The sequence below is a fragment of the Drosophila sechellia genome, chromosome 3R (assembly GCF_004382195.2).
Source record: "Drosophila sechellia strain sech25 chromosome 3R, ASM438219v1, whole genome shotgun sequence".
NCBI lineage: Eukaryota > Metazoa > Arthropoda > Insecta > Diptera > Drosophilidae > Drosophila > Drosophila sechellia.
Window position 1 is genome coordinate 5,173,244 of NC_045952.1, and position 15,458 is coordinate 5,188,701.

At 43.7% G+C, this 15,458-nt stretch overlaps 6 protein-coding genes across 7 annotated transcripts; all 6 read left to right on the forward strand.

Moving 5' to 3' along the window:
- The first annotated feature begins 1,039 nt into the window (after positions 1 to 1,039).
- On the forward strand, positions 1,040 to 2,589 carry LOC6614094. Its single transcript, XM_002038512.2, has 2 exons — positions 1,040 to 1,562; positions 1,858 to 2,589. The coding sequence occupies exons 1-2, from the start codon at positions 1,121 to 1,123 to the stop codon at positions 2,334 to 2,336; spliced, it is 921 nt and encodes a 306-aa protein (XP_002038548.1). The 5' UTR covers positions 1,040 to 1,120; the 3' UTR covers positions 2,337 to 2,589.
- Positions 2,590 to 5,243: 2,654 nt separating this feature from the next.
- Positions 5,244 to 7,074, forward strand: LOC6614095. Of its 2 annotated transcripts, none has more exons than XM_002038513.2 (4): positions 5,244 to 5,514; positions 5,788 to 6,064; positions 6,146 to 6,327; positions 6,666 to 7,074. In XM_002038513.2, the coding sequence occupies exons 1-4, from the start codon at positions 5,314 to 5,316 to the stop codon at positions 6,804 to 6,806; spliced, it is 801 nt and encodes a 266-aa protein (XP_002038549.1). In that variant the 5' UTR covers positions 5,244 to 5,313; the 3' UTR covers positions 6,807 to 7,074. The 2 variants fall into 2 exon arrangements, with proteins under 2 accessions (XP_002038549.1, XP_032578774.1); XM_032722883.1 differs by having other exon boundaries at positions 5,788 to 6,037.
- A 3,018-nt stretch (positions 7,075 to 10,092) lies between these two features.
- Positions 10,093 to 11,357, forward strand: LOC6614096. The gene is made up of 2 exons (XM_002038514.2): positions 10,093 to 10,571; positions 10,638 to 11,357. Exons 1-2 carry the CDS (start codon positions 10,169 to 10,171, stop codon positions 11,075 to 11,077), a joined length of 843 nt encoding a protein of 280 aa, XP_002038550.1. The 5' UTR covers positions 10,093 to 10,168; the 3' UTR covers positions 11,078 to 11,357.
- Positions 11,358 to 12,086: 729 nt separating this feature from the next.
- LOC6614097 (putative odorant-binding protein A5) lies at positions 12,087 to 13,086 on the forward strand. The gene is made up of 2 exons (XM_002038515.2): positions 12,087 to 12,316; positions 12,558 to 13,086. Exons 1-2 carry the CDS (start codon positions 12,152 to 12,154, stop codon positions 13,056 to 13,058), a joined length of 666 nt encoding a protein of 221 aa, XP_002038551.2. The 5' UTR covers positions 12,087 to 12,151; the 3' UTR covers positions 13,059 to 13,086.
- Positions 13,087 to 13,186: 100 nt separating this feature from the next.
- Positions 13,187 to 14,105, forward strand: LOC6614098 (protein D2). The gene is made up of 2 exons (XM_002038516.2): positions 13,187 to 13,454; positions 13,508 to 14,105. The coding sequence occupies exons 1-2, from the start codon at positions 13,374 to 13,376 to the stop codon at positions 13,988 to 13,990; spliced, it is 564 nt and encodes a 187-aa protein (XP_002038552.1). The 5' UTR covers positions 13,187 to 13,373; the 3' UTR covers positions 13,991 to 14,105.
- A 182-nt stretch (positions 14,106 to 14,287) lies between these two features.
- LOC6614099 (protein D2) lies at positions 14,288 to 15,372 on the forward strand. Its single transcript, XM_002038517.2, has 2 exons — positions 14,288 to 14,511; positions 14,783 to 15,372. The coding sequence occupies exons 1-2, from the start codon at positions 14,383 to 14,385 to the stop codon at positions 15,260 to 15,262; spliced, it is 609 nt and encodes a 202-aa protein (XP_002038553.1). The 5' UTR covers positions 14,288 to 14,382; the 3' UTR covers positions 15,263 to 15,372.
- The last annotated feature ends 86 nt before the right edge of the window (positions 15,373 to 15,458 follow it).

The window sequence follows — 15,458 nt, forward strand, 5'->3', positions numbered from 1 at the left end:
AAACTATGCATAAAAAGGTTAGTCAAATTTTATTTAATTGCTAACCGCAGTCCCATTTACTGAGGCTCATCAACTCCCCGCAGACCATAATGTTTTCCATAAAGAAGCAATTAACTTCAAGGTTCAGTTATTCGCAAATCAATTACAGAAAATCGGTGGTTAACGGCTATTCCATTTTGTGATTATGCTTACCGATCTATTTTCACTCTATTTAAATCTTTTATGCATTTTATTTTGTAATAACGCAGAAGTCATAGAACAGTTTTGATTTAATTTTTGATGGCCTACATCACAGGAGATAAATTAAACAATTAACTTCAAATATACCTCAGCTAGGAATTCATTTAATTCCATGCAAATGTTCTTAGATGTTCTAACAATTGGAATGTAAATATTAATATCTATTAAAGAACAAATCAAAGAGACTCGATTCACAATGGAGAATGAAATGAAATGGTATTTCTTAAGCTTCCGTGGTCAGCAGGTGCATTTGACTGCCCCCCGTGGGTACGAACGAGTATCCAATCTCGGCAGCCGGCAACTGGAGAAGAAAGGGGCGCTGGGTGAGTGGTATTCTAATTGGGTTTCCAGGCACGCACCTCGGATTGCTGGGCACTTGATTTTACGAGCGGATCCCCGGCCGTCGATGCAGAAGAAGCCATCAAATAACTTTCAATTATGTGCGGCCCATTATGGCGGGTATTAAGCGGGAAATCGTCGCAATGAGGAATTCCTACTCCTCCCACAAAGAGAACAGCGTGACCATAAAACGTTCGCCTGACCCAATAGACTCCGAGTATCGGAATAGAATCAGAGCCCAGTAGCGCAGCTAGGGCCATACCTGCACAAAGGTGAAACTCAGGTGGTCAACTTGCGCTTTCCATGACTTTGACAACAAAGCGAAATGGTCGCTAAAGCTGGAGCCCAAAGCGGTGGGCAGAAAAAGAGCGCCGTGCGTACCTAGCATACGCAATTCAATTAGCAAAGTACCGTCGTATAAAAACCAAGTGGTGCCCATGCGACATTTGCATAACCCGCTGAGTGGCCAACGCGTGCGCACCACCTAACCACCTGACCACCGCACCAGAGAGAGAGTTGAGGACTAACCACCGTCGAAAGGATGAAGAGCACCGCCGCTTGTATGATAGTCGCCCTTGCGGCGCTGTCCGCCGCCCACTCGGCGCCCACCGAAGGTCAGGTGGCGCCCCAGTCCGCCACCCAACTGGCCCTGGACATGTACCACGGCTGCCTGAAGGACCTCAGTGTTTCCTGCGTGCGTCCCAAAGCTCTGCAGTGGTTCAACTCCGCCCTCCGGCAGCCGGAGGTGCGCATCACCGAGCGCCTGTCGATCGTCCGTACCGCGGAGAAGGTCGAGTCCCGATCCATGAACCCGGAGGAGCGCCTCTTCGACGACATCGACAGCTACCTGGGCAGCCACTCGCTGAGGATTCAGGCTCCGGAATACTTCCGCACCTCGGAAGCCCGCTCCCTGGTGCCCGACTTCCTCATGTCGAATCCGCTCACTCAGGGAGGATTAGTTCCACTGGCAGCTGCTAACGAAGGTAAGAATTCAAAAGATTGGAAAAGTGATACCTTTTTTATATTATAATTGCAATTGAACATAGGATTTTTCAAAAAAAAAGGTTTGAGTTATTATTGAAATACCACTGTTTGTGTTTTACCATTATAAAAAATTAAACAAAGTTAAAAAGATTTAGATATGACAAATGTCATTCTTAAAAACCTCTGTATTGCTGAAGTTAAGTAAATCAGTTAGGATGTTTTGAACTATATCATTTGTGAACTTTGCTTTACATCCCAACCCAACTCTAAGCTCTATTTTTCCTACTTTTCCAGGACGTGGCATGATCCGCAAGGCTATTCTGCCCTTCCTTCTGGGCCTGAAACTGAAGACCACTGTGCTGGTGCCACTGGCCTTGGGACTCATTGCCCTGAAGACCTGGAAGGCCATGACCTTGGGCCTGCTCTCATTGGTGCTGTCTGGAGCCTTGGTTATTTTCAAGATTGCCAAGCCCAAGATCGTCAACTACGAGGTGGTGCACTATCCCCATCACGTGGATCACGTGGTGCCGCATCACATTGAGCACGTGGTGCCCCATCACATCGAGCACGTGGTGCCCCACCACATCGAGCACATAGTGCCGCATCACATCGATCATCATCTGGAGCACCACATCGATCACCACGTGGATCTGCCCGTGGAGCACATCGAGCACCTGGAGCACCCATCGCCCGCCTGGGATCCACATGCCTGGGCCCGATCCTCGCAAGAGCCACAGGATGCCCAGGACTTGGCCTACGCGGGTCAGAAGTGAACCCGAGACTAGAGACCAAAACCCCCTTACGAAATTCGGCCAAACTGCAACCTTATTTATTTCGTTCTAAGTTAAGTAGCTGAAACACACCGCTCTCGGCGTATTGTTTATTTATTTATTTATTGAGATGTGTACAAAGCAAAAAACCACAAAAAGAACCAAACCCCCAGGGCGTTTTAAAAGGTACTAAGTGGGAATTAGCTCTGGTGTCCCTTTGTGTAAATATTACTGCAATAAAAGCATGCAAAAACGATGTGCCTAATTGAAAACTTTTTTGGAAGTAAAGTAGCAACCCCTGAGCGAAGTGGCTAATTATCCCCAAAACTTTTCTAATGCGCGGAGTTTCACTTTGGGGTTCTGTTGAATTTACCCAGGAGATTCCGGCAAATTAAATGCCACAGAATAATGAGTGCAACTTCTGGCCAAAGTGCCTGATAAAAATGCCAATGAGCACTTTATAAGACTCGGCAGACTTTCAAGGAGTTGAAAACAGCGAGTAAGGGCAAGCCACTGAGGAATCCCTAATGAAATGCACACATTTTTATATGCCACGTGGAAAAAGATGCTTTGTCCTAGAAATGCACTGCGAAAAGAAAGTGTTTCTTTGCTCATTATGTAGCTTTAAAACTTGTACTATGGTCAAGTTAAGGAGTGGGTGCCACTTACCCATCCTAACGATAGGTATAAACATAAATTTTAATCTATTCATTAACGTTTATGATCTGTACTAGTAAAAATGGAACCCCATCTCATTTGTGGGCTTGTAAATATTTAATTTTCTTAACATACTTTCAGGGGATGGCCATGCCTGTCGCCACGGGGTACAAAATCAACCTGAAAGCCAAGTGGAACAATTTGTTTATTGCATTCTTTTCCTACTTGCTGCCATTCTGTCTGTTCCGGAGTGAAAATCGATGGCCAGCGCTGCGGTCATATCAATTGCCAAAGTCCCCCGGCCGACCGAAGCTCCTCACCTGGCGCAGGTGGATTGGAATATGGGATCTCCTGGCCAAAATGTCGGCGGCGATGGCGTGAAACAATGCAAAATGGCAGTGGCGCCAAGGAAAAAAAGATAATTCAACGGCTTAAAAAACGAGAAATTGAAAAGCAATATCACCATTGAGCGACGACACTTCATTTATATTTAACGGCATGCACTTGGCCGCCATCGCTGGGCTATCGTTTCTACGCAACAATTTGGAATATGAAAAGTTTTCCAATTTCATTGGCTCGAAAAGAAATGCGACCGGAATGCCAAATTGTCCGCCAATGAAATGGTGAAACTTTTGACCGAGCCATTGGCACATCGAAGACCGAAAAAATGGTCGAGCGAGTTGCTATCAAATCAATTTTCATGGCGACAAACGCGTAATCAATGCACGAGATTCATATTTCAACCGTATTTCGAAATTCAGCGCATGACTTGGATTAATCGCAGCAGGAGGAGTATATCACTTTCGCTTTCGTTGAGGAAAAGCACTTTCTACTTCGTTGACATGTAGGTGGTCACTTTTTTGGCAGCCGACCAACCAAAGTCCATTGGGCCTGTCCGCCATCATGTTTCTTCCCAAATTAATAATTATTATTATGAATTGAGTGCCGTAATTAGTTTGCGCAATTTGGCGTGAGTCGCCCTTATAAAATTATGTGTTGCGTTACATTAATCGCTAGTTTCCGGTGGTCAATAAACGGATTATGACCACACGAAGTTCCTATGATTACATCCCGTTACGAGCAAATGGCTTTAATCCAATGAGAAAGGATTTCTTAACACAATGAATACAATGAATACCATGAATACTTTTAAAAGACCCTCTAATCGATTGTCAGTTTTCAAGAGAGTCCGGAGAAAACACTTTTTTAATGAGAAAACTACGAAGGAGAACAATTGTTATTATAAACTTCTACTTTTTCCGCAACATAATTGGCTCTATTCCCTTTCCCCCTCGGAAGTTTTTCACAAACAATGGAAATCAGTCTGCTTGCCCTAGAGTTTCCAAAATTAGTTTACTTGAGGAAAAAATATTGAATCTGTAGGATCCTAGCTAATTACCAAATGTCTGGCAGCAAGTTAATTGTGACCAAATTCAATCAGTTAATGGCAGAGTTCACTCCCCATCTTCGGTTTTCCCAATGGCACTTCATAGTATAAGCGCAGACTGTTGAATGACGTTCCTACACTTGGAGAAATTTCACAGATTGTGTGATTATTTTGATTTTGACTCCATACCCTAATGTGCCACTTGAAAACTATTTGATTTGTTTACGTAATATATGGCAAATTCAAAATATTATGTCATACACAAATAAATAATAAATATTTATACCATATTTTCAAGGCTGTGTAAATTCTACAATTTTGAACGATTTTTCTAAACCAAAATAAGGAATTGGTCCTATAATAAGAAAATATGTGTATTGTCCACGTTTAGTACTTAATAAGATTCAATTAATTTATAGCTTACTAGCGTATATTATATATATATATTTTAGATATATATTTATTGATGGTTTTCCACATGAGTTACATAATAATACAAAAACAAAAGATAAATATTTTATATTAACGAGAACATTCAATTGAAACCATTTTCGAAATGAAGAGCAGCTTAAAAAGCATCGCAGGTACTTTAGTTATAAATAATTTCAAGTGCAGCCATCCACCCACATAGAAAACTCTCGGATGCGAGTGGCACGCGTTCGAAATAAAGCCACATTAAGTATACGACACGTGGTGCGCCGAGGCACGCACACTGGCAAAAATAACAAACTTGGAGCGGCTCTGTCGCGTTCGCTTCATTCATGTCTTCTCCAGCCATTTCTTTTGCCCGGCCATTCGGCAGCGAACGAGTTAAAGATCCAGTGAGTATAAAAATCGTGAACAATAGAAAAACGATTATTAAACGCATTTGTGCCAGCGCAGAGGCCAGTTGTCCGTTGACCAGCGAACCTCGAATAAAAGAACCCGAACAGCAAAATGACCAAGTTGCTCCTTGTGATCGTTGGTGTGGCGGCCCTAGTGGCTGCGGGACAGGCAGCCGGTGGCTCCACCGAGCAGATGCAGCGGCTCATCGCCGAGGAGCAGAGCAAGTGCGCCAGTGGCCAAGACTCGATGGCCTGCATCAAAGAGCGGGCCATGCGGTTCGTGGACAACGTGATGAGCAAAGACAGCTTCCAGGTGAGCTTATGACTACTAGGGAGTTGAGGAAACAAAATTAATTAATGGGGATAGATGAAGAAGTATATACTCTTTAAAGAACTTTGATCTTTGTTGTACCCAAAATTAATTAAAATTATTATTTAAATTTTATTTCATTTTACACTAAGTAAAATATTTACTTTAAATTTGTAAAATACAAAATACTCATCGATTTTGAGCATATTAGTTAGAAGATATAACTTTAGATCGTCATTATAACATTAATTCATTCTATGTACATCGCTTAAATAGGTTTCCAACCTGGAAGTCCGCACCAATGGAGTGAAGACCACGCCGATCAACGAAGCTCGTGCCAGCAGTGCCGACGGATTCCTGGACGCCATTGAGAACTATATCCGTGGACACGACGTGAGCATGGACTTGCCCTTGGCCGATGCCAAGGTCACCGTCTCGGCCCGCAACCTGGTTAACAATCAGCTGAGCCTGAACCTCCAGCTGAACGGCGACGAAGGCGATGAGGGCACCGATGTCGAAGCCAGGGGTAAGAAGGGCAACATCTTCAAGAAGGGTGGGTTCACTTTCCGCATGCCTTAATGCCACTCCAACTGGCTAGCACCTACTACAACTGGGAATTGTGTGAATTTTTCAGGCAAGAAGCACCGTCTCCGCAAGCTGGCCATGCCCATCCTGGTGCTCATCCTGCTGAAGGCCATCACAGTGATCCCCATGGCCATTGGCATCCTGAAGATCAAGGCCTTCAACGCCCTGGCCCTGGGCTTCTTCTCCTTCATTGTCTCGGTTGGTTTGGCCATTTTCCAATTGTGCAAAAAGGTAAGCCGGCGGCCATACTAAAACGCATCTCCAATTGTCTTCCAGGCATTCGCTGGATGTGGTAATTAGTCAGCGTTTTGTGTGTTGGGATGATGTTGGGCGTGGAGTTCAAATTTCGAATATCAATTTAGAGTCGTTTGTAGTGCATGTATGTATGTATAAGAAGTCGAGAGGGCGGCAGCAGCAGGGTAAGTCGAGCCAGAATCCTCGCCCACACTCTCCCGCTTCCCAACCAAACCACAAAACTGACTACCCAACCATCACTAGCATATTGAATATATACGATCAGCTCCGATCGGTTTCTAGGTTTCTAATACCACGCCTGTTTTGTCCCCCAGATTGCTCATGATCACCATCACACCGCCCACATCACCGCCCATGGTCCTTGGGACGGCCGCACCTTTGGCTCCGTTCCTGCCCCCGTTGTTGAGCAGCCCCAGAAGTTGGCCCAAACCATGGCTTACCAGGCCTACGTTTAGACCACAAGGATGAACCCCTGCGATCCCTGAGAGCCCAGAGGAGCAGTTGGAAGCCAGCAAGTGGGCTCATAAGCACAGAATCATTTGTTAACTGTTGGGAATATTCGGTGCCTTTGGGCCACTGTTTCACACTCCCAGTGCTGCTGCCCACTTAATTAGAGTTTACTTATAATATTTATTAACTATTTATTGAAAACAAGAGCTTAAGCTAGCAGAGAAGCAAACACCAAAATAAAGTAGACAAATAAATGCCTTGAATATGCTGAAATCGATATTGTTCATTGAAGCCAAAGGTCCAGATCACAGAGTTAACCCATGACATCCGGCCAAAAGCAGCCTGTGGCTAAAACCGCACCGCTTGAATTCCTTAGCCAACAGGCCTAATTAACGTTTCCACCCCAACTCGACGGCATTCTGAGCGTCTCGGCCAATTTCACTCGGCATACAATATGTATGAGCCATCGCCGGAACAGCAATTGTGTCCTAATTAGCCAAATTTAATCCGCAGCAAACGCCGACCCTCGGTGGCGAATCCAATTAAATATTCCACTCAAGCCGCTTTTGAGGCCCGGCTGGAAGAGTCGATTAAATTGATTAACTGCACATAATTTAAAAATTTAAATTGCCTCTTTTCACTTGCGCGAAAGTCGCCGGGCGACGAAAAGTGAAAGTCTTCCTTACCCATGGCTCCAGCAAAAAGGGACCAAGTGCCAATGGATCAGGGACATTTTCCGATAGAAAAGCGGCTCGCCGATGCGTACTATACGTCTTGCAGTAGACATCAATCGATGGGTGGCCCAAATGGAAAATAAAAACTCGCAATAAATCCCTGTCATGAAAGCAAGCCTCAGATTTGTCTACGCTCAAATGCACCGGGAAGCTCCTCGCTGGAATTCACATGTGGCATTCTATTTGGACATTCTATTTGAATTCCATGAATTCGAATTTCTACTTTGAAGAGCCAAGTACTATTTTTGATTTTAAATTTTAAAGTAATCTTATTGTATTACATGTTAAATCGTTCTTACAATTTTAAAATGTATATATATTGTATTTAATTCACATTATTTGCATTTAAACGAGATTTCGTAATTTCTCGTAACTAATTACCATTTTTTAAATATTTTATATATACATAAATAAAGTCGAGCAACTCAAACTTTCAACAGTTTCATTTAAACAGTTTCTAAGTATATTCGAATCATTCTACGTATACTTTATATAAGCATACATATTCTTGGACGCAAATTGAATGATTTTCGAGGGTCAAGCACCCATTTTCACTGCATGTGTGTTGGGCCTGCAAATCGGCCGAAAATCGGCATAATATAGGCATTTTTGGCCACTGGCCCCTCGCTGTTGGAAATTTTCACAGAATTTAAGCCAATTTAACAGGCGAGCAAACCGATGTCGCAGGATTCCGAACAAGGATTCTGGTGGTGTGGGCAGGTACCTGGACAGGTGGCGCCGCTTTCATAATCGCTCGACGCTGTTTTGGTCAGCACACCATCATCATCATCAACATCGTCGCCATATCATCATCATCAGCATTGAGTTGAAGCCAAGACACGAGCTCATGGTAATTCATCGTACCGTTTAAATCATTCGGACCTTTTTTTTGGCACGATCCGAGCAAAAGTGTGGCGCTAGTAAAATCCTCATCATGGCTATCCACAAATTTCTTTTATCGTAGGATACGAGTGTTACACATAAAAGTAACATGCTGATAGAAATGCCGCAGAGACACCTTTTGAATTATTTAAACTGACCATTAGGTAATCTGTGATGATTTCAAAGATTTTGGCAAGCGAAAAACACATGGAGTGTTGTGTAATAATCTGGAGTTTTGAAAATTTGGTTCGTAAGTAGTGTTAATATCAATAATTCCCAGGTTTACATCTTATCTGCATCTAAAATGCCAATGTGTCTTTTAAATGATAATTTTTAAGATCTATTTTAAAATTCCCATTTAATGTTTTTGTAAAATTAAAACTTCCTGGTAAGTTTTATTTTTAAGCTCTATTTTAAAGTTCCCATTTAAGTTTTTTGTCAAATTGAAACATCTTGGTAAGTATACTTTTTACCTAGCAGATTTTAATATATGTCTGCAATATCATTTAATTTATGTACATGCAAAATAGGGAACAGGAACACCCATTTATGTGAATAACTTAAAAGTGTGCCACCTAAATATAAGTGGCACGAAAAAATCGAAATTTCGTAATCTGAAGAAAAGCGAACAAAATAATAATCGAAAGACCTGCACAATCAAAGTCGTAGTTCCGCGTTCGAAACAAATCAAATCCAGTGGGAGTGGATATTGCAACCAAATCGTAGTTGAGTTCCGTACTGATTTCTTGTATCGAAATTTGACACAATACGCCGAAGTATGTACGTGTCTTCGATTTGGCTTTCTTGTGGTTGGCCACGTAAGAGCAATGGGCCTGCATACTAATGGCCAACCAAAGTTATTTCCATCGAGGCGTCAATAATGCAACTTCAACTGGTGGGAGGGCCAGGTGGGCTAGGTGTCTGAGGCCGATATGGAAAGCGAGAAAGCTCGAGGGGCAACCCAGTTAACGGAGGAGAGGCTACTGTCTTTGGACTGGGTATGAAAGGGTGCTAAGGGTATATAGTAAATATGTTAGAAGAATGACATTAATCATTATTTGGAACTCTAAGGATATGGTCAGGAAGCCATCCAGATTAATAACCGCCATATCATGTGGAGGTCATCCAAACCTTTAATGATTTCTTCTCCTTCTCCTACGCTTTATCTACAATATTCATTAAAATGTCAGAATAGTTTTGAAATTAAATGGAATGAATTTTCAGAGAGCAGTCCTCTGCTTTACTGATTCCCAATACGAAACACACATCTAATATTCATTCAAATCGAGACCAAAATCGAGACCTAAGCCAGCGACGAGGACCAATCATAGCTTTACAGCTCAAGATTTATACCACAAGTCCTTCATAAATAGTTCAAAAACAACTTGTTGCATGGCTTGGTGTGGCAATTGGGGGTACTTAGCATTCGTGACACAACCCACAGCGTTCTTGTTTTCTTTTCACTTTTTTTGGTGAAAAACTTTGGCCACTTGCTTTCCGTGGACTTGGCCCGTGGCTCGACTTTCGTTGCTCGCAGTGACGAGTGCGCCGTGTTGGACTGTCCAAAAACCGAGTTGGGCACTCCAAAAAACCAGCACGGGTCTCTTTGGCGCTCTGGGGGAGCGGCAGTATAAAACGCGAACCAAACGGCGAATCATCCAACATTGTCGCCGCATCGACTCCACAGTGAACACTACGCGCTCTGGTAGTGTCAGTAATATCTAGTTGTATCTTGCTCGATTGAAAACACAATGGCTTTCCGTTCCACGTCCTTGCTCGCGTTCGGTTGTGCGCTGCTGCTGGTGGCCTCCACATCCGTGTCCGGTGCTGCCATCGAGAACGCGGTGACCCCGCGGATCCACAGCTCCGACGAGCTGATCTCGACTATTGTGGATAAGTGCTTCCATGCCAATGCCATGCATTGCCTGAAGGAGAAGGTGCTCACCTACCTGGACACGGTGGCCAATGTGGAGGAGGAGGTCAGCGGACGCGCCCTGGGTGACGATGTCATCGACAAGGTCATTGTGGACCGCCTGGGCCGCATTCTGAACACCAACGAGATGAGGTTGCAGCTGCCACAGACCTTCTTCGCTGGTTCCGTGGTGACCTATCGCTCGGATCGCGGTTTTGATCTGGAGTTGCCCAAGGATGAGGGTCAGTAGTCATGCTAGAGTCAGCCTCGATATGGAAAGCGATTCTAATTCTGAGTAATTCCTTTAGGTCGTGCTGAGAAGAAGAACAAGGACAAACTGTTCCTGCCCCTGCTGCTGCTGATGAAGTTCAAGCTGAAGGTGATCATGCCCATCTTGCTGGCTCTGATCGGTCTGAAGGCCACCAAGGCTCTGATTCTGTCCAAAATCGCCATCAAGCTGGTACTGGGCTTCCTGATCTACAACCTCATCCAGAAGTTGGGAGGCATGAAGATGAACATGGTGCCCATGCCCGCTCCAGTTCCGGCCAGCGAATACGGAGTGCCCAGCACCACCGCCTCCTCCTACGATCCCAGCAGCTGGGAGCCCATGAGCGGCGGTCCCTACGCCCGTTGGGACTCGCAGAACCTGGCCTACAGCTCGTACCATCCTAGCAGCTCGTCGTCCTACTCCTCGGGATCCTCCTCGGGATCCTCGGGCTCTTCGTCCAGCTACAGCTCGTCCTCTTAAACGGGGAAAGTCATTCGCCCAATTGTACATACCAAGGAATTTGCGTTCCCTCCCAGGAGGGATCGCTGCGAGTCACACAGACAAAATGGAACCGGAACCTGCCCCAGGCCATAATTATAGTCGTTAGGGTTAGGAACGCGAGAGTTTTAGCCATTCTTCAGCTCTAACCACATCCCCACTTAGCCTGATTCTACCCTCTTCATACCAACATCTTTCTCATTGACTCTTCGTCTTTTTGCCCTCGTTACTTTGTCACAAATCGACCAAAAATCAAACTGAATTGAATTAATATTTATTTAATTTATTAAAAATGCAAAAATGTAAAACATGCATCAACGTTTTTTAGTACGGAAATGGGTAAATTAAATGGAAATCACTGTGTTCTTTTCGAATGCGAAATGCTCTTTCACCAGCTTAGCAAATTCTAAGGATCATTCTTAATGTAAACTAAAGAGTTCACAAATAAGATATAATAACTTAATATTTATTATATTTAGTGGATCACTTTTGTGCCCATTAATGAATTAATTAATCTGAATAGGCTGAGAAATTGAGAGAGAGTCCTTTGCAATCTGAAAATGATTCGATCTCGATCTGATTATGCTAAACATGATTCCATCTTGGCTAGATTTTGAGACCGAAATTCTCAAATCGCGTTCGTTGAGAGCGCGTTTTTCTCTGAGTGTATATAATAGAATTCGAAGTAAGTTCATTGATGTGCCTTACTTATGAAGTGCTCTCGGAAATGGTAAGTAAATGAGGGGGCACGTAGTTTAATAGTCTGTCAACTAAACGAGGTACTAACTGATTTTATAGTGCATGTTTTCCGAGCTGGCCAGCACGCAAGTGCTGTGGGTGGTGGGGTGGTAGTAGTGAACCATTAATTGGCCTGAGGCACGACAATTTGTTTTATGAAGTTGTAAGGAAGAAGCGAACTGCAAAGTACCTCAACTTAATGGAACTGACATCTGTGTTTGCTGCTTAATTGGCCAGTCAGAAAACATCTGTTAGATGCAATGGGTATTTAAAGCCAGGAATCAGTCAATTTGCAGTCAGTGAAAGACTTTCCTCACAATGTTGGCCAGCATATGGATTCTACTTTTCATGCGATTCGCGCCAAGCCTGAGCCTCAAGTCCATCAGAGGCGTTCATCAGTCGGATACGGAAGTGAGCAAGATCATGAGGTCCATGGATGTGATACCAGATGTAATACACATCGGACCGCAGGAGTTCCTTAATGTGAGTAAAGCATATATAATCATCACATAAAGAATCATTTAAGCATAAATAATGATCTCATAAAGAATCATTTAAGAGATAATGCTCGAGTATCTAATAATTTCAACTCCAATTTAGTTTAACCAAGAAAATGTATGCTTCACCTCCAATTCTCTAATTGTATTTCTAGGAAACTATTTAAATTAAATAATTAAAATTAAATTATTAATCATATTATGAAATTAAATTGCTTCCACAATAGGTGACTTACCACGGACATTTAGCAGCACATTGTGGAAAGGTACTGGAACCCATGCAAGTGCGTGATGAACCCTCCGTAAAGTGGCCCTCGGCACCGGAAAACTACTACGCCCTGCTTATGGTGGATCCGGACGTACCCAATGCCATAACACCCACGCACCGGGAGTTCCTACACTGGATGGTCCTCAACATACCCAGCAATCTGTTGTCCCTTGGGGATGTGCGCGTGGGATACATGGGCGCCACTCCGCTGAAGGGAACCGGAACCCATCGGTTCGTCTTCCTGCTCTACAAGCAGAGGGACTACACCAAGTTTGACTTCCCGAAACTGCCGAAGCACTCGGTTAAGGGTCGCAGTGGATTTGAAACCAAGCGGTTCGCTAAGAAATACAAATTTGGGCATCCGGTAGCTGGGAACTTCTTTACATCCCAATGGAGCCCCCATGTTCCATCCCTTATCAAAGCCATCTCACACAATGCCCGTCAAGTAGCACACTTTTGAATTTAGAATAAAAATAATGCCAAATTTATCTCAGAAGAAGCTATTGAAACTATGTCCGTATATGGATATTTAGGTCAGAGTACAGGACAATCATTTTTATATGTAGAAAAACAGTTTAAATTTAGATACTTTAGGAAACTTTCTCAGCAGATTAGTTATTTTTACCTTTACCGTGGGAATCTGATTTCCAAACGACTATTGGTCTACTCTATTAACTATTACCCAGAAATATTTGTGTTCAAGTCGGCGTAGCTTTTAAATACGAAATTTTTGGCACCTCAAATTTTATTTTAGTTATAGCCCACGCAGATAAAAATGTCCGATTCCACCGTGTGCTTCTCTAAGCACAAGATCGTGCCGGATATCCTGAAGACGTGTCCTGCCACTTTGCTTACGGTAAGCGAATACAAATAGCGCCTACACTCGTCCATGTCATTTCGCTGTTCCAGGTGACTTATGGTGGTGGACAGGTGGTGGATGTAGGCGGTGAATTGACACCCACGCAGGTGCAGAGCCAGCCAAAGGTGGAGTATGATGCAGATCCGAATGCCTTTTACGCGCTCCTTCTGACCGATCCGGATGCGCCCAGTCGCAAGGAGCCCAAGTTCCGCGAGTGGCACCACTGGCTGGTGGTTAATATTCCAGGGAACCAAGTCGAGAAGGGCGTGGTTTTGACCGAATATGTGGGTGCAGGTCCGCCGCAAGGCACGGGACTTCATCGTTACGTCTTCCTGGTCTACAAACAGCCCCAAAAGCTCACATGCAACGAGCCCAAAATCCCAAAAACAAGCGGCGACAAGCGAGCCAATTTCAGCACCTCCAAGTTTATGAGCAAGTACAAGCTGGGGGATCCCATTGCCGGGAACTTTTTTCAGGCACAGTGGGACGACTATGTGCCCAAGTTATACAAGCAACTATCTGGCAAGAAGTAGTATCTTTCTTCTCATAATTAGGCTCCCAAATCCCCACAAAGCATGCTGTAAAGAACAAGAATCATGTAGAAACAGATAAATGTATAAATATCTATAAATATATTTAAAAAGCATATATTTTTTTCCAATCCAGTTCCTATAATTATCCAATTACCAAATTATATATTTTGCAAATGTAATCTCCGAAGCGAAACTTTAAAAAAAGATAACTTTAATTACTGAGCATATTTTTTCCCAGCTGTTTACTAAACAAAAAGCTTCGAGCTTTGCTTTTAAAGTATGGCATCACGGCAAACTGGTTCCAGTTGCTAACCCACCTTGTTCGAAAGCGGAGCTCCTTTATATTGGTTTGCTCAAGATCTTATCATCTACCAAATAATCTCTCCAAAAAGATGCTGCGAGTGCTATTGCCATTGGTGTGCTGCCTACTGGCCGTTCAAGCTAGCTCCGTGGAGGAGGTTTTCAGATCCCACCAGGTGGTCCCCGACGTTATTCCCGAGCCGCAGAACCAGTTGTTAAAGGTGGGGCCACTAACAAAACACATTAAAAAGATCGAAGTATATAAGAAGGATTACTATTTCTTAATAACTTAGATCTGAATAGTATGCACTCAACTACGTGCTTGCAGACCAAGTTAAAATATTTCAAACATTTAACACCCGAGCTTAATAGAAATATAAATAAATATCTCGTCACAACTTTCTGATCAAAGGTCACATACAAACTATTTAAGGCTGATAGATCGCAACAATGTAAATCAAGCAAATAACTTTCAAATCGTTCCTATTCAAGGTCACGTACAGCAACAACCTGGTGGCCAAGGATGGAGTGGAGCTAACGCCCACGCAGGTTAAGGATCAGCCAGTCGTGGAGTGGGACGCTCAGCCCGGGGAGTTCTACACCCTCATCATGACGGATCCCGATGCACCCAGCCGAGCGCAGCCCAAGTTCCGTGAGTTCAAGCACTGGATCCTCGCCAACATCGCCGGCAACGACTTGACAAGTGGTGAGCCCATCGCCGAGTACATTGGCTCGGGCCCACCCCAGGGCACGGGACTGCATCGCTACGTCTTCCTGCTGTACAAGCAGTCCGGCAAACTCGAGTTCGACGAGGAGCGCGTGAGCAAGAGATCCCGCAAGGATCGTCCTAAATTCAGCGCCGCCAAGTTTGCCAAGAAGCACGAGCTGGGCAATCCCATCGCTGGAACTTTCTACCAAGCCCAGTACGACGACTATGTTCCAAAACTGCACAAGCAACTTTCGGAGAATTGATTCCGTTTTTATCTTAAGCAGATACTATATGAAAAAACAATTTAAAGATGTTAATCAAAATATAAGAAATCGAGATTACGGATTGTACTTTCGTTATACAAAATTATAAATGGGATATGTTACTAACATTTCCGTCGTAAATTATAGCTCACACTTTTAATTCATGGCAGATATTGGCCCACAGAACTCATTTTGT

Coding starts and splice junctions, on each gene's coding strand:
- LOC6614099 (XM_002038517.2), top strand. CDS start 14,383: ATGCTGCGAGTGCTATTGCCATTGGTGTGCTGCCTACTGGCCGTTCAA. Junction 14,512..14,782: donor CGCAGAACCAGTTGTTAAAG/GTGGGGCCACTA, acceptor TTCCTATTCAAG/GTCACGTACAGCAACAACCT.
- LOC6614098 (XM_002038516.2), top strand. CDS start 13,374: ATGTCCGATTCCACCGTGTGCTTCTCTAAGCACAAGATCGTGCCGGAT. Junction 13,455..13,507: donor GTCCTGCCACTTTGCTTACG/GTAAGCGAATAC, acceptor TCGCTGTTCCAG/GTGACTTATGGTGGTGGACA.
- LOC6614095 (XM_002038513.2), top strand. CDS start 5,314: ATGACCAAGTTGCTCCTTGTGATCGTTGGTGTGGCGGCCCTAGTGGCT. Junction 6,065..6,145: donor GGGCAACATCTTCAAGAAGG/GTGGGTTCACTT, acceptor TGAATTTTTCAG/GCAAGAAGCACCGTCTCCGC. Junction 6,328..6,665: donor TTTTCCAATTGTGCAAAAAG/GTAAGCCGGCGG, acceptor TTTGTCCCCCAG/ATTGCTCATGATCACCATCA.
- LOC6614094 (XM_002038512.2), top strand. CDS start 1,121: ATGAAGAGCACCGCCGCTTGTATGATAGTCGCCCTTGCGGCGCTGTCC. Junction 1,563..1,857: donor ACTGGCAGCTGCTAACGAAG/GTAAGAATTCAA, acceptor CTACTTTTCCAG/GACGTGGCATGATCCGCAAG.
- LOC6614097 (XM_002038515.2), top strand. CDS start 12,152: ATGTTGGCCAGCATATGGATTCTACTTTTCATGCGATTCGCGCCAAGC. Junction 12,317..12,557: donor GACCGCAGGAGTTCCTTAAT/GTGAGTAAAGCA, acceptor CTTCCACAATAG/GTGACTTACCACGGACATTT.
- LOC6614096 (XM_002038514.2), top strand. CDS start 10,169: ATGGCTTTCCGTTCCACGTCCTTGCTCGCGTTCGGTTGTGCGCTGCTG. Junction 10,572..10,637: donor GGAGTTGCCCAAGGATGAGG/GTCAGTAGTCAT, acceptor TAATTCCTTTAG/GTCGTGCTGAGAAGAAGAAC.